The 18,342-nt window shown below is 46.0% G+C and overlaps 1 protein-coding gene across 2 annotated transcripts; it reads right to left on the bottom strand.

Moving 5' to 3' along the window:
* Positions 1 to 4,469: 4,469 nt before the first annotated feature.
* On the bottom strand, positions 4,470 to 18,310 carry TSEN34 (tRNA splicing endonuclease subunit 34). Of its 2 annotated transcripts, none has more exons than XM_014060733.2 (5): positions 18,082 to 18,310; positions 16,537 to 16,793; positions 11,552 to 11,723; positions 8,588 to 8,842; positions 4,470 to 6,550 (listed from the first exon to the last, which is right to left on the bottom strand). In XM_014060733.2, the coding sequence occupies exons 2-5, from the start codon at positions 16,783 to 16,785 to the stop codon at positions 6,363 to 6,365; spliced, it is 864 nt and encodes a 287-aa protein (XP_013916208.2). In that variant the 5' UTR covers positions 16,786 to 16,793; positions 18,082 to 18,310; the 3' UTR covers positions 4,470 to 6,362. The 2 variants fall into 2 exon arrangements, with proteins under 2 accessions (XP_013916208.2, XP_013916209.2); XM_014060734.2 differs by lacking the exon at positions 18,082 to 18,310 and adding an exon at positions 17,944 to 18,018.
* Positions 18,311 to 18,342: the final 32 nt, after the last annotated feature.

Genomic DNA, 18,342 nt, shown 5'->3' on the forward strand with positions numbered 1-18,342 from the left:
TTCCTCCGATGCGTTTCATCAGGTGCCCAGTACCCAGGTGTCAGGTAAAGAGGTGTCTGATGGACACCAAAATCCAACATCTATCTATCAACGCCATAGGAGAGCTACCGAAAGGGCAGGAGGGGCTAGGGTTCTAACCTATTCCTAGTCCTCAAGAACTTGGGAGGATGACGAGCCATCCTAGACTTGAAAAGGCTCAATCTCTACCTAAAATACCAAAGATTCAAGATGCAATCACTCAAGAGCATCTTAGCGTCTATACGCCAGGGCGACCTGCTGACCTCTGTCGACATCAAAGAGGCGTACCTCCACGTGCCAATTCATCTGGCACACCGAAGGTTCCTGCGGTTCCACTTTGCGGGACGTCACCTTCAATATCAGGCTCTGCCCTTCGGCCTCTCATCAGCCCCACGGACCTTCACAAAGCTGCTGGCGGTCATAGCCGCTTCTCTTCGCTCAATAACGATAAGAGTCAATTGCTACCTGGACGACATATGTAATGTAATGTCACAAAGATCCTTACCGCTGGGTAACGTGCGACTCTTTCCCAGCTGCTCGGGAAAATGATATCATGTATAGACATTGTTCCCTGGGCACGGTTCCATGCTCGACTGCTCCAATAGTTTTTGCTCCCCTTCCAGAGGGCTCATACCAGTCATTCACAGATCAGGGTCCAGTTACCACCCAAGCCGTTACGGTCTCTCCGGTGGTGGACATCCTCCAAGCTACTCAGGGGATGCCTCTTCAAGGAGCCAGACCACATCGTGGTAACGGATGTGAATCTTTTCGGGTGGGGAGCCCATACCCTGGACAAAGCCGCGTAAGGTCGCTGGACAGACCAGGAATTAAAGAATATCATCAACTGGCTAGAGCTGCGAGCCATCCGCCTAGCCCTACATGAATTCCGGAACTTGGTAACGAACAACATGTACTAGTTCTCACTGACAACGTGGCCTCCAAGGCCCATGTCAACCGCCAGGGAGGCACCCACTCCAAGTCCCTGATGATGGAAGTGGAGAGACTCCACCACTGGGCAGAGAGCAGATTGCTATCAATCTGAGCAGAGCACATTTCGGGCATAACCAACACGCAAGCGGATTGGCTGAGCAGAGCTACCGTAGACCAGGCAGAGTGGCGTGTCCACCCCACTTTTTTCCAGGAACACTCTCACAGGTTCGGCCAACCCGATGTAGACCTCTTTATGCAGCCTCACAACTCCCAGCTGCCATGGTTTTACACCAGATATTGGACATCGGGGGCCCTTGGCTGGAGGGGGCTTCCTTTACGCCTTCCCACCTCTACCGATCATCCTGCTTGTCATTCAGAAAATCCTAGCAGAGCAAGCGGAGGTCCTCCTGATCGTGCCGATGAGGTCATGTCACCCTTGGTACGCCGACCTTGTTCATTTGTCTCACATCCTTGGAGAATCCCAGACAATCGGATCAACCTCTCCCATGGGGCTCTCATTCACCCGAACCCTCAACTGCTGCAGTTAGCTGTGTGGCATGTGAGTGGGCTATCTTGACTCAACAACATTTTTCAGATAAGGTCATCAACATGATTCAGGCGGCACAACGCCCGTCTACGACTCACATTTATGAGGCCACCTAGCAGACCTTCTGCAGGTGGTGCCGGACAGCCAGGGCTGACCCAATCAGGGCGTCCGTACCACAGGTATTGGAGTTTCTGCAGATGGGCTTAGGCAAAGGCCTGACACCCAGTACGCTTCGCCAAGTCACCGCCTTATCAACAGTGATTGGCAGTAGCCAGGGCCGTTCCCTGACAGTACCCAAGGGTCTGCTCATTCCTGAAGGGCGCAACAAACCTCAGGGCTCCGGCTGTGCATCGCTACCCTACCTGGGACTTATCCCTGATCCTCAAAGCCCTCACAACTGCACCATTCGAGCCCATTCGCACTATCAATCTCAGGTTGCAGACCCTCAAAACTGTCTTCTTGGTGGCCATTACATTGGCCAGGAGAGTGTCGGAGTTGGCAGCACTGTCAGTTCGCGCAGATCTCTGTATTTTTCACCCTAACAGAGTCGTCCTGTGGTTGGACCTGTTGTATAGGCCAGCAACAGCCTGTGCTGCGCCATGATTGGCTGAGACGCAGCACAGGCTGTGATTGGTTGGTGAATTTGACAGTTAATGACAGTTGCTGTCGGGAGAGTATAAATACCATGACCGTTTGCAAGGGAATCGAATCGCTGTCATCTTGTACTTAATAAAGATCTTGCTCTCTGTTCCATGGCTCCTGCGTCTTCCCTCACAATACACAAAACTGGCGACGAGGACTAGGGAACTGGCTCTGAGAACAACCTGTAACCGAAAACAAGCAACGTTTTAAAAGACGTTTTGACCCAGTTCAACGCGCCTCATCATCTCCTCAGCTGCATCCAGAATCGCCTCAGACAATCCTGATGGCCGGCATGCCAGCTTTTGCTCCTTTTGAAGTCGGAGGAGAGTCTTGGGAAGCCTTCTTAGAAAGGTTCGAGTGTTTTTTAATCGCGAATAATAGACAAGGCTACTCGCAAGCAAGAAAGTGCGGGTTTTTCCTAACCGCATGTGGCCCTGAAATGTTTGCCACTGCCAGGTCATTTGCTGCCCCAAGTGCCGTTTACGATCTATCCTGGCAAGAATTAACGGACGATTCACTGATTTCATTAAAAAGGCCGCCTAAGTATCTGAATGCCCACTCCTTGTTCCACACAACCGAACGATGTTGGAACTGTAGATGTAGTTGAGGATTTCCGCGAAAACCTCCCCGGATGAAATTCAGCTCAACGATTTATTCCATCCACCTATACTCAAACTGGCCACTCCGCCTTTATTATAAAGCCGCTCGTTCCGCTTCCCGAAGAGCAGCCCGAGACGCCTGCCTGCCTGCGAAGCCCTGCCTGCCTCCCAATGAGCAGCCCGGGAGCCCAGGAAGGACAAAGCCGTTGCCACTCAGAAGCCTGCGCTTGCTCCGAAACTGCGTTTCCACAAGCCACAATCCACTCACAAACCGCCTCTACACCACCACAAGCCACAAACCGCCTCTCCGTCCTAAGCCACTCGCTTGCCGCCGCTTGCCTCACCATCTACACTGCTGCCGCTGGCCCCGCTGTCCTCTTCCGCTAGCCTCTTTCGCATGCAAAGACGAGCCCATAGAATCTCGATTGCAAGTCCTGGGCCGAGTTACGGGCCGCATGGATTTATTTTTGGGTTTCCCCCCACAAATAGACTCACCAGCACAGCAACAACGACGAGGCCTGGAAGCATGCGCAGAACGCATGCGCAGAACTGGGGGGGGGAAGGAGAGTGTTGTATATGCAAATGGAGTGTTGAATATGCAAATGGAGTGTTGAATATGCAAATAACTGGGGGGAAGGAGTGTTGTATAGGCCAGCAGCAGCCTGTGCTGCGCCATGATTGGCTGAGACGCAGCACAGGCTGTGATTGGTTGGTGAATTTGACAGTTAATGACAGTTGCTGTCGGGAGAGTATAAATACCATGACCGTTTGCAAGGGAATCGAATCGCTGTCATCTTGTACTTAATAAAGATCTTGCTCTCTGTTCCATGGCTCCTGCGTCTTCCCTCACAATACACAAAAGGACCCAGCTTTCCTTCCGAAAATTAACACTTGGCTCCACAGGGATCTTCCTGGAGCTGAGCTGCTCAGACTGGCGGCGCCACAAAAACGTGTGAAGCAGAGGCTTGTAAAGGGCGCTGCTGAGCCACGTCTGCGGCCTGGTCGACTTAGGTGCCCATTGAGGATATTTGTAGGGCGGCCACCTGGGCTTCGCCCTCTCCTTTCATCAGGTACTACCAGCTGGACGCTTACACTTCGGCTGAGGCCTCTTTCGGTAGTATGGTACTACAGGGAGTGCAGGACACTTGAGGGGCACAGGCCCATTGATTCCTTCCCATGGACACTAGCTTTGGTATGTCCCATCAGTGACTCCTCCCACAGGTTACTTCGGAGAATGTCAGAACTACATTTCTCAAAGTCCTGTGGGATGAGTCGCTTCCCACCCTAATTAGAGCACCTTGCTAGTGTATAGGGTCCTGAGCCAGGTTTTAATGGTTGTTGGGTCAGTTGGGATTCTGGGGTTGGGGTGTTGTCTTTCCTTTACTCTTCCTTCCCACGTTCTTCCTTGCAGCACTGACCTTCGATTAAACTGGAGCTATTCAGAGGAAGTAGAGGGGAGTGGCCTCAACTTTAACCTGTCTGTGGGCAGATTGGACGTGAGAATAACCTATCAGTGACTCATCCCACATGAGAAACGCAGTTCCGGTAAGACCAACTGACTTTCTATGGACAGCAGACATGTTCAACCTGAGACATTTCTGATACTATTAACTGAGAACCACCACTACCTGATAGGAACTACTTGGAGTTTACTTCAACTTTTTTTAGAACATTATATTCTAAAGCACCGTGCATCCACATAACATATTAAGATGGCCAAGAATACCTTTATTTTAAAATATAATTTTTATTAAACATTATTACCTTTAAAAAACAGAAAGAAAAATACAACAACATAAGAAAGACAAATCATACATAACAATATAAAGTAAATATACAGCCTTTTGTATCGGCATTCATTAGTTATACATTTCTTTTTTTTTAAGCGTAAAACATACAGATACAAATACCGTTTTAAACATACAACATAACCCAGGGAACATCTTGGCTAACCTCGTTGGGGGGAAGTGCCACCTATAAACCATCTTGTATATGTTTTCTTTGAATGCTGTAGATGTTGTAAGTTTAATGGTCTTACTCCATAGATCCCACCATTTGCCCATTTCAATTTCATAGCCAAGGTTTCTCTCCCATGCTATTAGAAGGCTTTTGTCCATCTCTTCATTAGCATCTTGGCAGGTCAAAAATTGGTAAATCTTCGATAACATTTTCTTGTCTCCACCAAACAGGATCTTATCTAGCCCCTGAGGGTTTGGGTAGATCCCAAAACGTGCCTTATCACTTTTAAACCTGTTTCTAACCTGTAAATATTCCCACCATTCCAAATTCCTGCCCTGTTGCTCTAATTCCATCTTTGTTTTCATGTTGCCATCTTCTGTCATGATGTCTTTATATGTTACATTTCTTGTTCAATTAAATACACTCAGATGCGTTAAGGCCTCTAATGGTGCCAACCAGCACGGAATACCTTTATAGCTGCTATGCATAAATGTAATGATTATGGTCTTTAAGTTAGGACCACTTATTCAGTGACCAAAGTTACAACGGTACCTAACAAGGGATACCTACAACTGGCCCTCCCACGGTGAGGCTGTTGCAGTGTCTGTGGTCATGTGATCAAGATTAGACACTTGGTAACCACCTTTCAACTATGATCGCTGCAGCATCCTACAGTCAATCAGAATTTTCAACTTTCCCTGCCAGTTTCCCAAAAGCAAAGCCAATATGGAAACTGGCAGGTGGTTGCAGGTCACTCCCACAGCTGTTTCGCCTGCCCATGCTTCATAGCGCCTGCCCACAGTACCCATCCATGCTTTGTAGTGCCCATATGCCCACCAAAGCCCTGCTGACATGGAACTGTTTGCTTCTTCCCACGTAGCAATCAGATGGGTCTTCACTTAATCTGCTTGATGTTGAGGTCATGATGACACTAGAGACTGGTAAATTACTGTTGCAATTATATGAGACCACACTTTCAACAGCATCACTTAGCAACCAAAATTCCAATCCCCAATTGCCATAATTCAGACTAATGTCAACATAACAAACTTCCTCAACCCAGATGTATTGAGACTATAACTCCAAGCATCCCCAGTACTTTTACGCATGGTATCTGAGAATTCTGGGAACTCTGGAACAGAACTCCCCAATCTTTCCGGCTATGCAGAACATCAAGGGGGGGGGGGGGCGGGAGGAGAGGGGATGGATCCACAACAGCAGCTGGCAAGTGCGCATCCATTTGTATCAGTGGTAGGCATTTGCGCCTGCAAATGGAGCATGCACATACCTGCTCACCTAACTGGGCCTGTGTGTGCACATCACTTCCATGGTCTGGTTCTGAAAATCTCACAACCCAGTAGTGAGCCTTGGCCCGGGGGTGTGTGTGTGGATTTGGGGACCCCTGCTCTGGAAGACAAAGAAGAGGCGACAGTCCAAGCATACTGAATTTTTGTTTTACCAACACAAATAGTTTGTTGTGAAAGCGACTGCCTGTGAAAGTTCCTGCATTGGGGCTGAAAGGCGAAAACGGAAGCAGTATGCTCCGTCCCATAGTTGGGTAGGTCAGGCTGTCCTGACAAAAAACAGTCCAAGCACACCCTAACAATTCCAGACCTCACCACTGTTGAGAATGGCAATCCTAGGATCCAAGCCTTTTCTCCCTGTTCTCACTGCATCCCACTCCATTGTAGGGATGTATATGCTACAGTCCCTTCTTGTTCCACTGAACAGAGCAGGACGGTCTTCTTGACGTTGGTGCCAAGGCGTCCAGCACTGATGATGTCATAGAGAGAGATGGGGGTATCTTTGGAAAAACAGAGCGCGATGTAATGGGCATGGAACCTCATGGGATCGCCTATGAAGAGGAGAGGGAAGAGTTAGCAAAGTGGCACGGCTGGTCTCAGCATGGCGTCAACATCTGCTCATTAGGTAGTACGAAAGAAAACCTGTTTTATGTACTTCTCATCAATAGAAAAATTAAAAATTGTTCTTAATAGCCATTTGCCCTGCCAGAAAATTGCTGGAACAGTTTATTGAGGACTTCTTTATAGTCTGCATGCGCAAACTCATTCTTAAAAAACTTTGGGATAGGTGCAGTTAAATAGGCAACAAATAATATCCAGAGATAGTTAAATTAATGAAAAAAGAGGCAGATTATTCCTTAACACATGAGCTTTGGGGAATCACCTATTATAAATGCCTTTATTTGACAATCTTGTCTGCTAGATTATAAAGTCTCATATATCTGGAGAATACCAAATTCAGGAAGATGGATTGCAGCAGTTTTGAGGGAGGCTATTTCACTCCATGTTTGTGAAGTCCCCATTTCCACTCCAATATCCTTTTTACTTTTCCTGCCTGTACAACTCACATATAGTATGACAGTAACATTGTAATAAGCTATCATGTGGTTGTCTTAGCTTGTTAGAATAGAATAACGAAGTTGGAAGGGACCTTGCAAGTCTTGTAGTCCAACCCCCCGCCTAGACAGGAAACCTTATACCATTTCAGACAAATGGTTATCCAACATCTTCTTAAAAACTTCCAGTGTTGGGACATTCACAACTTCTGGAGGCAAATCATTCCACTGATTAATTATTCTAATGGTCAGGAAATTTCTCCTCAGTTCTAAGTTGCTTCTCTCCTTGATTAGTTTCCACCCATTGCTTCTTATTCAGGTGCTTTGGAGAATAGTTTGACTCCCTCTTCTTTGTGGCAACCCACTTGGAACAGTGCTATCATGTCTCCCCTAGTTCTTATTTTCATTAAACTAGACATACCCAGTTCCTGCAACCGTTCCTCATATGTTTAGTCTCCAGTCCCCTAGTCATCTTTGTTGCTCTTCTCTGCACTCTAGAAAGTCTCAAAATCTTTTTTACACTGCAGCAACCAAAACTGGATGCAGTATTCCAAGTATGGCCTTACTAAAGCATTATAAAGTGGTATCAACACTTCATGTGATCTTGATTCTATCCCTCTGTTTATGCAGCCTAGAACTGTGTTGGCTTTTTTGGTAGCTGCTGCACACTGCTGGCTCATATTTAAGTGATTGTCCACTAGGACTCCAAGATCCCTCTCACAGTTACTACTGTTGAGCAAGGTACCACCTATACTGTACCTGTGCATTTTGTTTTTCTTGCCTAAATGTAGAACCTTACTTTTTTCCACCATTGAATTTTATTTTGTTAGATAGTGCCCAATGTTCAAGTTTGTCAAGATCTTTCTGTAGATTAAGCCTATCTTAAGCCTGTTCTGGTTTATAATCCCTATGTGCTACAATCATTGATTTATAGCATAAAATATGGGGTAAGCCTAGGGTAGCGTGGCTTCAAACTTAGGCCACAGACAACAATGAAGGGACACGTTTAGCTATATTTGCTTTCACTTCCTCACAGATATAAAGTTTAAGTCATCATTCTTCACTTGAAGAGGCTCCCTCAGCAGACTCAATACAGGTAGTCCTCAACTTACAACCACAATTGAGCCCAAAATGTATGTTGCTAATTGAGACATTTATTAAGCGAATCTTGCCCCATTTTATGACTTTTCTCACCACATTTGTTAAGTGAATCACTGCATTTGTTAAATTAGTAATACAGTTAAGTGAATCTGGCTTCCCCATTGACTTTGGTCAGAAGGTTGCAGAAGGTGATCACATGACCCCAAGACACTGCAACCGTCATAAATGTGAGTCAGTCTTCGAGCATCCGAATGTAAATCACATCACCACAGGGATGCTGCAATGATCGTAAGTGTGAAAAACAGTCATAAGTCACTTTTTTCAGTGCCGTTGTAACTTCGGTCACTAAGCGAACTGTTGTAAACCAAGGACCACCTGTACTGTTCCCACACACAAACATTCTTGTAAAATCTCTGAGAAATCTGCCTTCACCTGGATAAACGAGGAAGTCACCTCCAAATTTGCTCCCAGTTGTGACATAATAACCTCGTTCCCAAAGGTCCCGGAAAATGAGGTAGCGCATTTCATGAAGCTCTTGTCCAGCATAAGGCCAGAGCTGGGAGGCCACATGCCAGTCTACTGTTTCTTCTTGAGTTATCTGACTCCGTGCAGTGGGGAGTTGGATCACCATTGATTCTCGGGGAAATACAAAACAGGAACCAGACTCTGCAGGCTCTGCAAGGAGATCTAGGAAGGGAAGAAGAGGTGATCTAATTTTTCTTTTGAATGTCTTCAGTAAACAAATAGATTCCTGCCCAGATACAATAGGCTAAAAAAACCAACCCCCATCTCTCCTCAGGATACTGCTGCTGAACCAAAGTCCCTCAAATTTCTACAATTACATTTTTCTCTGTACGCAGGTAGTCCTCAACATACAACCAATAGGTTAGCAACCATTCAAAGCTCTGACAAGACCTACCTGGGGAGATATTTACAACCTGGATTCAAAGTTCCAATGGATGCCTGTCACATGGCCCCATTTTGAATGCTCAGCAACAGCGTCTCAAGATCATGTGACTCCATTTTATGACAGTTTTGCCAAGAAGTGACGTTTACTTCCAGTTTTCAGCCAAACTGTGTCCACAGCAAGTCATTGCTAAATGATCCTGGTGTTTGTTTAATGATCACAGCTGCTTGCTTAATGACCACCACAAAAAAAAATCACATTACAACTGTGATGGGCAGTCTCTGTTATGGTTGTAACTAGTGGATTACCTACATCAGGAATGTCAAACTCGATTTCGTTGAGGGCCGCATCAGGATTGTGTTTGACTTCAGGAGGCCGGGGTGGGTGGAGTGGCCAGCTCGACATTGCTCGTGTCGGGGGTTCCTGGGGTGGCCCGAGTACTCCGCCAGAGAAAACGGAGCAGCCCTCCCGAGCTCCACTTTCACTGGCAGAGACACCATGGCCTAGTCTTTCGCTGTTCCAGGGCGGCCCCACAGGCAAGATCTAAGCACCTCATGGGCAGGATCCAGCCTGTGGGCCTTGGGTGACACCCCTGATCTACGTAGTGTAGGTTTTTTCAATCAAATATTGAAAAATAATAATTCGTTACTTTTGCCATGAATTAAATTCCACTTTGTATGCCCTGCTGTCTGTCACTGTAAATTCAAGGCTAGCAATGGTGACATCAAATAGGAGAAAGCATGGACAGAACTGCAGAGCAGGAGGTTCTATGGTATTATTAGTAGTAAATATCAACAGCTAAATTTAATGTTGGATCTACTGCTGCGATGGGTTAAAAAAATGCTCCTGGGTGTGAATATTATAGCTCATAGTGCTACCGTGTTTCCCCCAAAATAAGATCCAGTGTTATATTTTTGGGGGCTCCAAAATAAGCACTAGCGCTTATTTTCAGGGAAACACGGTTTCAGGGTGATCAATCCAGCTGGGCACCCAACCCCCTGCCACATGCACGAGAGACAGCAAACATGCAGGGACTGACGGACCAGCTGCAGCCTGCTGGCCCCTTAGCACACTCTGGGACTGCACAGCCCACACAGCACAGGTGAGTTGATTCTCTGTCCAAGCAGCAGAGGCAGAAGCACAGGGGAGGCAGGCGAACACGCAGGAACATGGGAAAGCTGAGAGACGCCTCCATCTGCTGGTTGAACTGGGAACTCCCTGTGCTGCATGGGCTATGACTACTGCCAAACACCGACATACCACATGCACTTGCCACCTCCTTCTGGCCACACCTCACCATCTGCTGGCCATACCCACCACCTTCATTAGGGCTTATTTTTGGGGTAGGTGCATGCTTAAAAAATCAGGCCTTTTTTGGGGGGGAGCACAGTAAGAGCTGTCAACCTCAGGAAGGTAGTTTGGGGACAGAAACATGTAGACACTTCAAACAGAATCCTTGGGATACCATAGTCTGCAGGATCCAATACTGGACTACTGCAATGTGCTCTACATGGGGCAGCCCTTGAAGAGCATTCGGAGACTTCAGCTTGTCCAGAATGCAGCCGCGCGACCGATTGTGGGTGCACCTCGGTACACCCACGTTACACCTATCCTCCGCGAGCTGCACTGGCTGCCTATTGGTCTTTGGATACGCTTCAAGGTGCTAGTCGTCACTTATAAAGCCCTTCATGGTATTGGACCTGGGTATTTGAGAGACCGCCTGCTGCCAATTACCTCCAATAGACCGATTAGATCCCACAGATTAGGCCTCCTCCAAATTCCATCCACTGGCCAATGCTGACTGGCGACCACCCGGAGGAGGGCCTTCTCTGTGGCTGCTCCGGCCCTCTGAAACGAGCTCCCCGTGGAGATTCGGACCCTCACCACCCTCCAGGCTTTCCGCAAAGCCCTTAAAACCTGGCTGTTCCGACAGGCCTGGGGCTGATGAGTTCCTGTCCCCGCTCGAATGGTGTGTCTGTTGAGTTGTTTTTAAAATTGTGGTATTGTTTGTCTATGTCTCCCCCCCCCCATTTGTATCCCCTATCCCCCCCACCAGACTTGGGTTGTGAGCTGCCCTGAGTCCCTTCTGGGGACTTATAGAAATATAATAATAATATTCTATAATATTACAGAAATATAATAAATTCAATTCAATTCAATTCAGTATAGTTTGGTCACCTTCTCTTTAGCAGGGTATGCTAGAGGATAGACACTCTGCTAGAGAGATTTCCCTGAGGATGGGCTCCACCACGAGTCCAAAAGCTTGAAGACGAAACCTCTGATCCCGGTGACCGACCCAGATTGGATCCTGCAACATTATCCTGGGACATGTATATTCCCTTTCATTTGTGACATCCTACTCTGCTTAAGCACTTCCTTCGTTTAACAATGAAAAAATGACTCAGGATTGGTCCAACCTGTCCAATGGTTTCAGGGTTTCTAAACTCCAAATGAAAAATAATAATAACCAAATGTACACACTGTCTCACCTCCTCCTCCTCCTCCTTTCCGTTGCCGTTTCTTTGCTCGGCCCTGGCTTATATGGTCTGCAAGAGACTCCATCATGGTTTTCTTCTGTTCTGCAGAGAGCCTCAGCTGCTCCTGGTAGTTCTCCTCTAGCTCTTTCTCGTAGGCATTCACTTTCTCTGAGAATAAGGCGTCCTGAGACACAAAGCAGCAAGCTCAATATACATAAGCAATCTTCCAGTCAGGTTGGCCATTCTGGTTAGGAATACTGGAAGGGGACATGATTACCATATTTTTTGGAGTATAAGAAGCACCTTTTCCCCCCTAAAAGAGCATGGAAATGTTGGTGCGTCTTATACACCAAATACAGCCATTTTGGGCCAATGGAAGCCCTGCCCCCGCATCACATTTTTGTGAAAAATGGGTGAAAAACAAGCCATTTTCCACCAAAACACAGGTTTTTTTTTACCTTCCCCCTTCTCCTAGAAGCACTCTGCCGACTTCAGCCGGGGTGGGGGGAGGGAAAAATGCCCCCGTTTTGGTGAAAAACATGGGCATTTTTGCCTTACCCCAACCCTGTTGAAGCCTGCAGAGTGCTCCTGGGGGGCAGGGAAGACAAAAACTTTTTCTTATTTACCTCGTTGAAATCATGGTGCATCTTATACACTGGTGCATCTTATAGTCTGAAAAATATGGTAGATCTAAAGTTGCACAGTAGTTAGTGCAGTACTGTAGCCTACTTCAGCTGACTGCTAGCAGCAGTTCAAATCTCACCGACTCAAGATTGACTCAGCCTTCCATCCTTCCGAGGTGGGTAAAATAGGACCCAGATTGTTGGAGGCAATAGGCTGACTCTGCAAACCGCTTAGAGAGGGCTGTAAAGCACTGTAAAGCGTATATAAGTCTATTGCTATTGCTATTGATAAACATCATTCCTTTCTCTGAGCTCCAGAATAATCCAAGTTAGAGGTCTAACTTGCAACTCTTATATGCAGCAAAATGAGGTACCTCTTTATACCGTGACCCGTCAAAAGCGCGTTCCACAAAAGCACAGTCGACGAAATCGCGTATGTGACGTCATCACAACGCAACGAAAAAGATCGAAAAATTGAAATAAAAATTAAATTACAGCAAGCCGATTCACATAAAGGTAAGGGTTAGGTTAAGGTTAGGGTTAGAGCATTAGCGTTACGTTTAGCATTAGGTTAAGGGTTAGCGTTAGGTTTTTCGTTACGTTAAGGGTTAGGTTTAGGGTTAGGTTAAGGATTAGGTTTAGGGTTAGGGTTAGGTTTAGGTTTGGGGGGGTTAGGGGAAGGTTTTAGCTTTATTTTTACATTTTTCGATCTTTTTCGTCGCGCTGTGATGACGTCACATACGCGCTTTCGTCGACCGCGATTTTGTCCTCCGCGGTTTTGTGGTAGAACCCTTTATACACCTTCTGCATCATACATAGAAACATCCATTGCCAACTGAAAAGTAACATAAAAGCAAAAGGATCTACTGAAATTGCTTTGGAATTTTTACTACCTTCTTTTTTTCCACAAAATTTTGGATAGCTCCCATTGGCAGCTAGAAATTATACACATCCTTTGGTCTTTAACTCTGCTGCACAAATAGGAAGAAATATAGTTTCTTAGGAAGAGAAACTATAAAACATAAACTGATGTCAACTTCTTGGCTATTCCAATTGTGATGTCTGAGCTTATATTACTTTACTGCACAGCTGGGGAGGAAGGGGAAGAAAAAGGATAAATGGGTGTTGAAAAAAAACCCAATACTACATCATAAATTCGTTGCTGGAAGAAATTACAAGTAATCTTTGATTTACAACATTTCTTTAGTGAGAGTTTGAAGTTACAACAGCACTGAAAAAAGTGACTTATAACTAGTTCTCAGACTTGTGACTGTCAAGAGAGTCCCAAGGTCATGTGGTTAAAATTTGAGCGCTTGCCAATTGGCATGTATTAATGACAGTTGTGGCATCCTGGGGTGTGTGATCACCATTTCTGACCTTCTTTTAACAAGCAAAAGTCAAAGGGAAATGCCAAACTTACTGATTGACTGTATGATTCACTTAATAACTGCAGTGATTCATTTAACAACTATGGCAAAAAAAAATCATAAAACAACTCACTTACAACCACCTTGCTTAGCAATGGCCTAAATTGGTGTTGTAAGTCAAAGCCCACTTGCAGAGGAATGTCTCAAAACATTGTAGACCAAGGGTGTCAATGTTCTGGCTGAGGCTTCCCAAGAGCATGAAGCAAACTTCTGGCCCCGACAAAAAACCCTTTTATTAATTGGCTGTGAATTCTGCTCATTTACACCCAGCAAAGTCTTTCAAGGAAGGATTTACAGTCACAGACCTTATCTGGCTTGGAGAGATGCCAAGCCGATCTCTGCAAAACTTGGCAAGGAGTCTCGGAGAGTCATGAAGCAATTAAGCAAACTAATTGTCTCCTGCAAACTCCACTCCCCTTTCCCTCCTCTTTTATTTCCTCTGGGAGGGGCGATTCATCGTCCACCTGTGGCCTTACTCCCAAGTCGAGCCCTGTTCTTTAGCTGTTCTCTTCGTCTGGCAACTCTGCACATGCACACACTGGGAATAGGCTCTAGCTGTTCGTCTGCCTCACTGATGTCTGACTCTGAAGGCAGCTGATAACTGGCATATGGCCCTGGCCTCCTCTCTGCCTCCGACACAGAGCCCTCATCAGAGCTTTCCCCAGACTCCAGGACCAATGTTCCCTCTAATTTTTTTTCAGTGTGAGCAGAAAAGTATAGTGTTTGAGCGGCATATTTTCACGCCTGAGCACCTGAATTTTTTTTCACAGATGTCACCTAAGACAACAACAAAATCAGTGTTATTTGAAACTCAGTTATGTTTATTCAAGGTACCCGCTTAATTAAAAGTGTTATATAATATCAGTATCACTTAACAACGGTCCTGCTTAGCAACCAAAATGTTGGCTCAGGAACTCTGGCATTGAAGCACGCAAGTCTTAAAGCTGTCAAGTTACAAGACCCTTGCACCCCTAACCCTTTAGGAAAAAAAAACCCAGGGGTCTTCAAACCTGACAGCTTTAAGCCTTGCTGACTTCAACTCCCAGAATTCCTCCTCCAGTCATGTTGGCTCAGGAACTCTGGCATTGAAGCACACAAGTCTTAAAGCTGTCAAGTTACAAGACCTTTGCACCCCTAACCCCTTAGGGAAAAAAAACCCAGGGGTCTTCAAACCTGACAGCTTTAAGCCTTGTGGACTTCAACTCCCAGAATTTCTCCTCCAGTCATGTTGCAGCAACGTCATCTGCGTGGATCTGCTCCATCTTCGGTTTTTTTCACAGGAGGCAGGGCTGCTGCTGAAGATGCCAACGAGTCCCCACCACCACTAGAATATGCATTTGTTTAGCATGACATAGAATAGTCTTTCAACCAGAAGTATGGAATAAAAGAGAGACTGATAAATATTAAAAAAAATAAAACCAAAAAGCAGCTATTTATTTGAGTTCTAGATAAACATTTAGTTCAGATTTAATAGTGTTTCAGAGATGTGGCTGTCAGCTATTTGTGTATTTATGTTATTATTATGGAAGGTTAGATGAGATTTCACCAACATTATTCACCCCCTGATTAATGCATTCATTCTAATAATCGAGTCTGACTCTGAATTACAAATCTATGTCTGAAGAATCTGGGTTAAATTTTGGATTGGAAATTTGGGGAACATGAAAGTTTATGCATAATTTTTGTAATTTTTTCATTGGGTCTTAATAATGATTTTATTCATTTGGGATTTGGGGGCCTTTTTTCATAGGCTTAACACAGCTCTAATTTTGTCATTAGGAGCAATGTAACATTGGCCATTAATGTATTGTATACAGGTTGCCTTAGAAGGTAATACCTTTTGTATAGTTGGAACTTAAGATAGGCAGACTTCATACAGATAAACAATTGAGAAATATTGTTCTTTTTAAAAAGCAGTGTTAATTGCTGCACCTTTCTCATATTAAGTATATTAGCTCAAGTTCATGTTAGGAAAAACTTTCAGTCTTAAAGGTTTGGTGAGGAGAAATCCAAAAATTCTTTTAAAGAATTTAAATTAAATTTGAGGCTGCCTCTGCTTTCGCTCTCCCTCCCTCAGTTGTGCAGCAGCGGCAGCTCTCAGCCTACGGCGGCAGCGTCACACAGGGTGTGGAAGGAGGAGGAGGAAACCAAACAGAGGCTTTTACCGGGTCTGCGCCCCACAGCCAGGACCGTCCTTGCACCTCAAGCCGCGTTTCTTCCTGCAAAGCCCTTCGGGCAACCCGAGAGTTCCGCTTGACGCCAGAAGGGCTTTGCAGGAAGAAACGCGGCTTGAGGCGCAAGGACGGTCCTGGCTGTGGGGCGCAGACCCGGTAAAAGCCTCTCTTTGGTTCCCTCCTCCTCCCCCTCCTTCCACAGCCTGTGTGACACTGCCGCCGTAGGCTGAGAGCTGCCGCTGAAACAAGTTTGGGGAGGTCCTTTGCGGGCGGCCAGTTCTAGCCACCTGCAAAGGACTTCCCCACGTTTGCTTTGAAAGAAATCTCTGCGCGGCAGTTAGAAACTGCTGCGCGGGAGTTTCTTGCCATGTGCACGGCCGCGCAGCCGCACACCTTAGAGGGAACAGTGTCCAGGACTGGCCCATGTTCCTCCCCAACCTCCTCACTGCGTGCGGCTCTTCCAAGCTCCATTTTTGCTGGCAGAAGGTTGCAGGAGGCCACTGCAGCCTAAAACATCTTGGAGCCCGTTTTTCCTGGCAGAGCGCTTAAGTCACCACAGGCACCCCTGACGTGAGTGAGGTCAGCTGACTATGCCCCCCCCCCCGCATACGTCCTCCCCATGAGGTCAAACCCAGCCCTGATGCAGCCCTCAATGAAGTTGAGTTTGATACCCCTGTTGTAGACTATTGATCTCTGCCCTTTGCAGAGTTTGGGAACAAGTTAGTTTATCCTTCACTTTTAAATCAAAAATTAAAGACTGCTTAAATCATTACCTGGTTCTTCCCATGGCCAAGGGACTGAGATGTTGGGCTCCTAACCAGGATTGCCAAACCCTTGTCCAATAACAGCTGAGCCTCTTCAGGGAGCAATTCCAAGGGTAGCCCAAGCCTCACGTTCTGCCGTGGCTTCCGAGGCAATGCGCCCACCAGCACGCCGACAATGCAATGTTCCTCTCGGATCCGCCGCACATCTGCGTAGTTCCACACAAATGCCTTTCCTTCCAAGAGGTGGATTCGGATCATGCCTGAGCCTGCAACATCAGAAGAGGACCGAAGTAAAAAGCTATTCAGGTATGGAAGGTGGAAGGTTCAGCAATTCATGGGGATTTCCCAGTAAGCTTTACAACCAGATGATGATTTTTTTAAACACAGATAAGAACTTTATTATAGCTTTAGACACCCTGTCTCCCTCCAAAAATCTAACCCACAAAAAATGCATGAGATTGAGATAAAAATACCTTCCCAGTTCCTGTAAGAGAACATTGGAGCCTCCCGTCCCAGCTCCAACCCTAAACTCAGCTATTTTATGGATGACTACATGTCCTTTATTATACAGGTAACCCTTGACTTACAATCACACCTGAGCCCAAAATTTCTGTTGCTAAGACAATAGCTAAATCAATTTTGTATTATTTTACAACCTACGCAGTTAAGTGAATAACTTCAGTTGCTAAATTAGTAACATGGTTGCTAAGTGAATCTCACTTCCCCATTGACTTTGCTTGTCAGAAGATCACAAAAGACGATCATATGATCCCCCCAGGGCATTGTAACTGTCATAACTGAATTTTGATCATGTGACCATGGGAATGCTGCAATGGTTGTAAGTGTGAAAAACAATCCTGTCACTTTTTTCAGTGCCGCTGTAACTTAGAATAGTTACTAAACAAATAATTGTTAAGTTGAAGTCCTTTATTTTCGACCTTTCACTTTTACTATACAACTGGTACTACTTCATACACACTCTTACAGCAGCAATCCTGTTTGATACTTGCTTCTAGTAATTTTACAGCTTCTTATGCTTTATTTGTATCCCACTTTTATTTATTTGTTAAAATGAACATACCCAATACTCCTTCCTCCTCCTGTTTCCCCCCACAACAACCCTGTGAGGTGGGTTCAGCTGAGAGAGAGTGATTGGCCCAAAGTCACCCAGCTGACTTTCGTGCCTAAGGCAGAACTAGAACTCTCGGTTTCTAACTGGATGCCTTAACCTCTAAACCAAGTTCGCTCCCAGTTCAAATGTTTTTATTACTAAACATACATTTTGTAAAGTTTTCTTGTTGGTTTTGCTCCTGAATTTTCCTTTGAAAAGCAAAGTTATAAACGAAGCCCCCCGCCCTCTTTATGCACCTCTTTCAGTTTTGCCCCTTTTTCTTTCCCCAAGAAAAAGACGCTCACCGTCGCTAGGCTCTCCTCTCCCTTCCCTTTATTGCGCTGGCGGCAGAGCAAGCTTCCCGCGTCCGTGCAGGCCGCGCAACCTGGCCCTCTCCGACCCCCAACCCGCACCACGCGGAGCTAAAGAAATCCTCCAATCACCTTTTTGAAAGCCAACGGCCGAGGGGATGGAAAGACGCTTCCCCGAACCAATAACGCAATGCAAGCAAAGGCCTCAGGCTGGTTTCTAGAGGTAAAGTAGGGAGCGGACCAAAAAGGGAACTGAGCGGGGGGAAGGGTGAGAAAGAGAGAAGAAGAGGGAAAAAAACACAGACACGCTCGCTTCCAGACACGCTCGCTGCAGAGACAAGCGAGAGAGAAGCGGCGCTCGCCGATCCTTTTGCAAAGCAAAGGAAGCAATTG

Source organism: Thamnophis sirtalis, unplaced genomic scaffold, assembly GCF_051295495.1.
Source record: "Thamnophis sirtalis isolate CommonGarterSnake01/CBP01778 unplaced genomic scaffold, rThaSir2_p1.2 scaffold_4, whole genome shotgun sequence".
Taxonomy (NCBI): domain Eukaryota; kingdom Metazoa; phylum Chordata; class Lepidosauria; order Squamata; family Natricidae; genus Thamnophis; species Thamnophis sirtalis.

Coding starts and splice junctions, on each gene's coding strand:
- TSEN34 (XM_014060733.2), bottom strand. CDS start 16,785: ATGATCCGAATCCACCTCTTGGAAGGAAAGGCATTTGTGTGGAACTAC. Junction 8,843..11,551: donor GAAAGGAGGAGGAGGAGGAG/GTGAGACAGTGT, acceptor TTCCCTTCCTAG/ATCTCCTTGCAGAGCCTGCA. Junction 6,551..8,587: donor TGACTTCCTCGTTTATCCAG/GTGAAGGCAGAT, acceptor TCCTCTTCATAG/GCGATCCCATGAGGTTCCAT.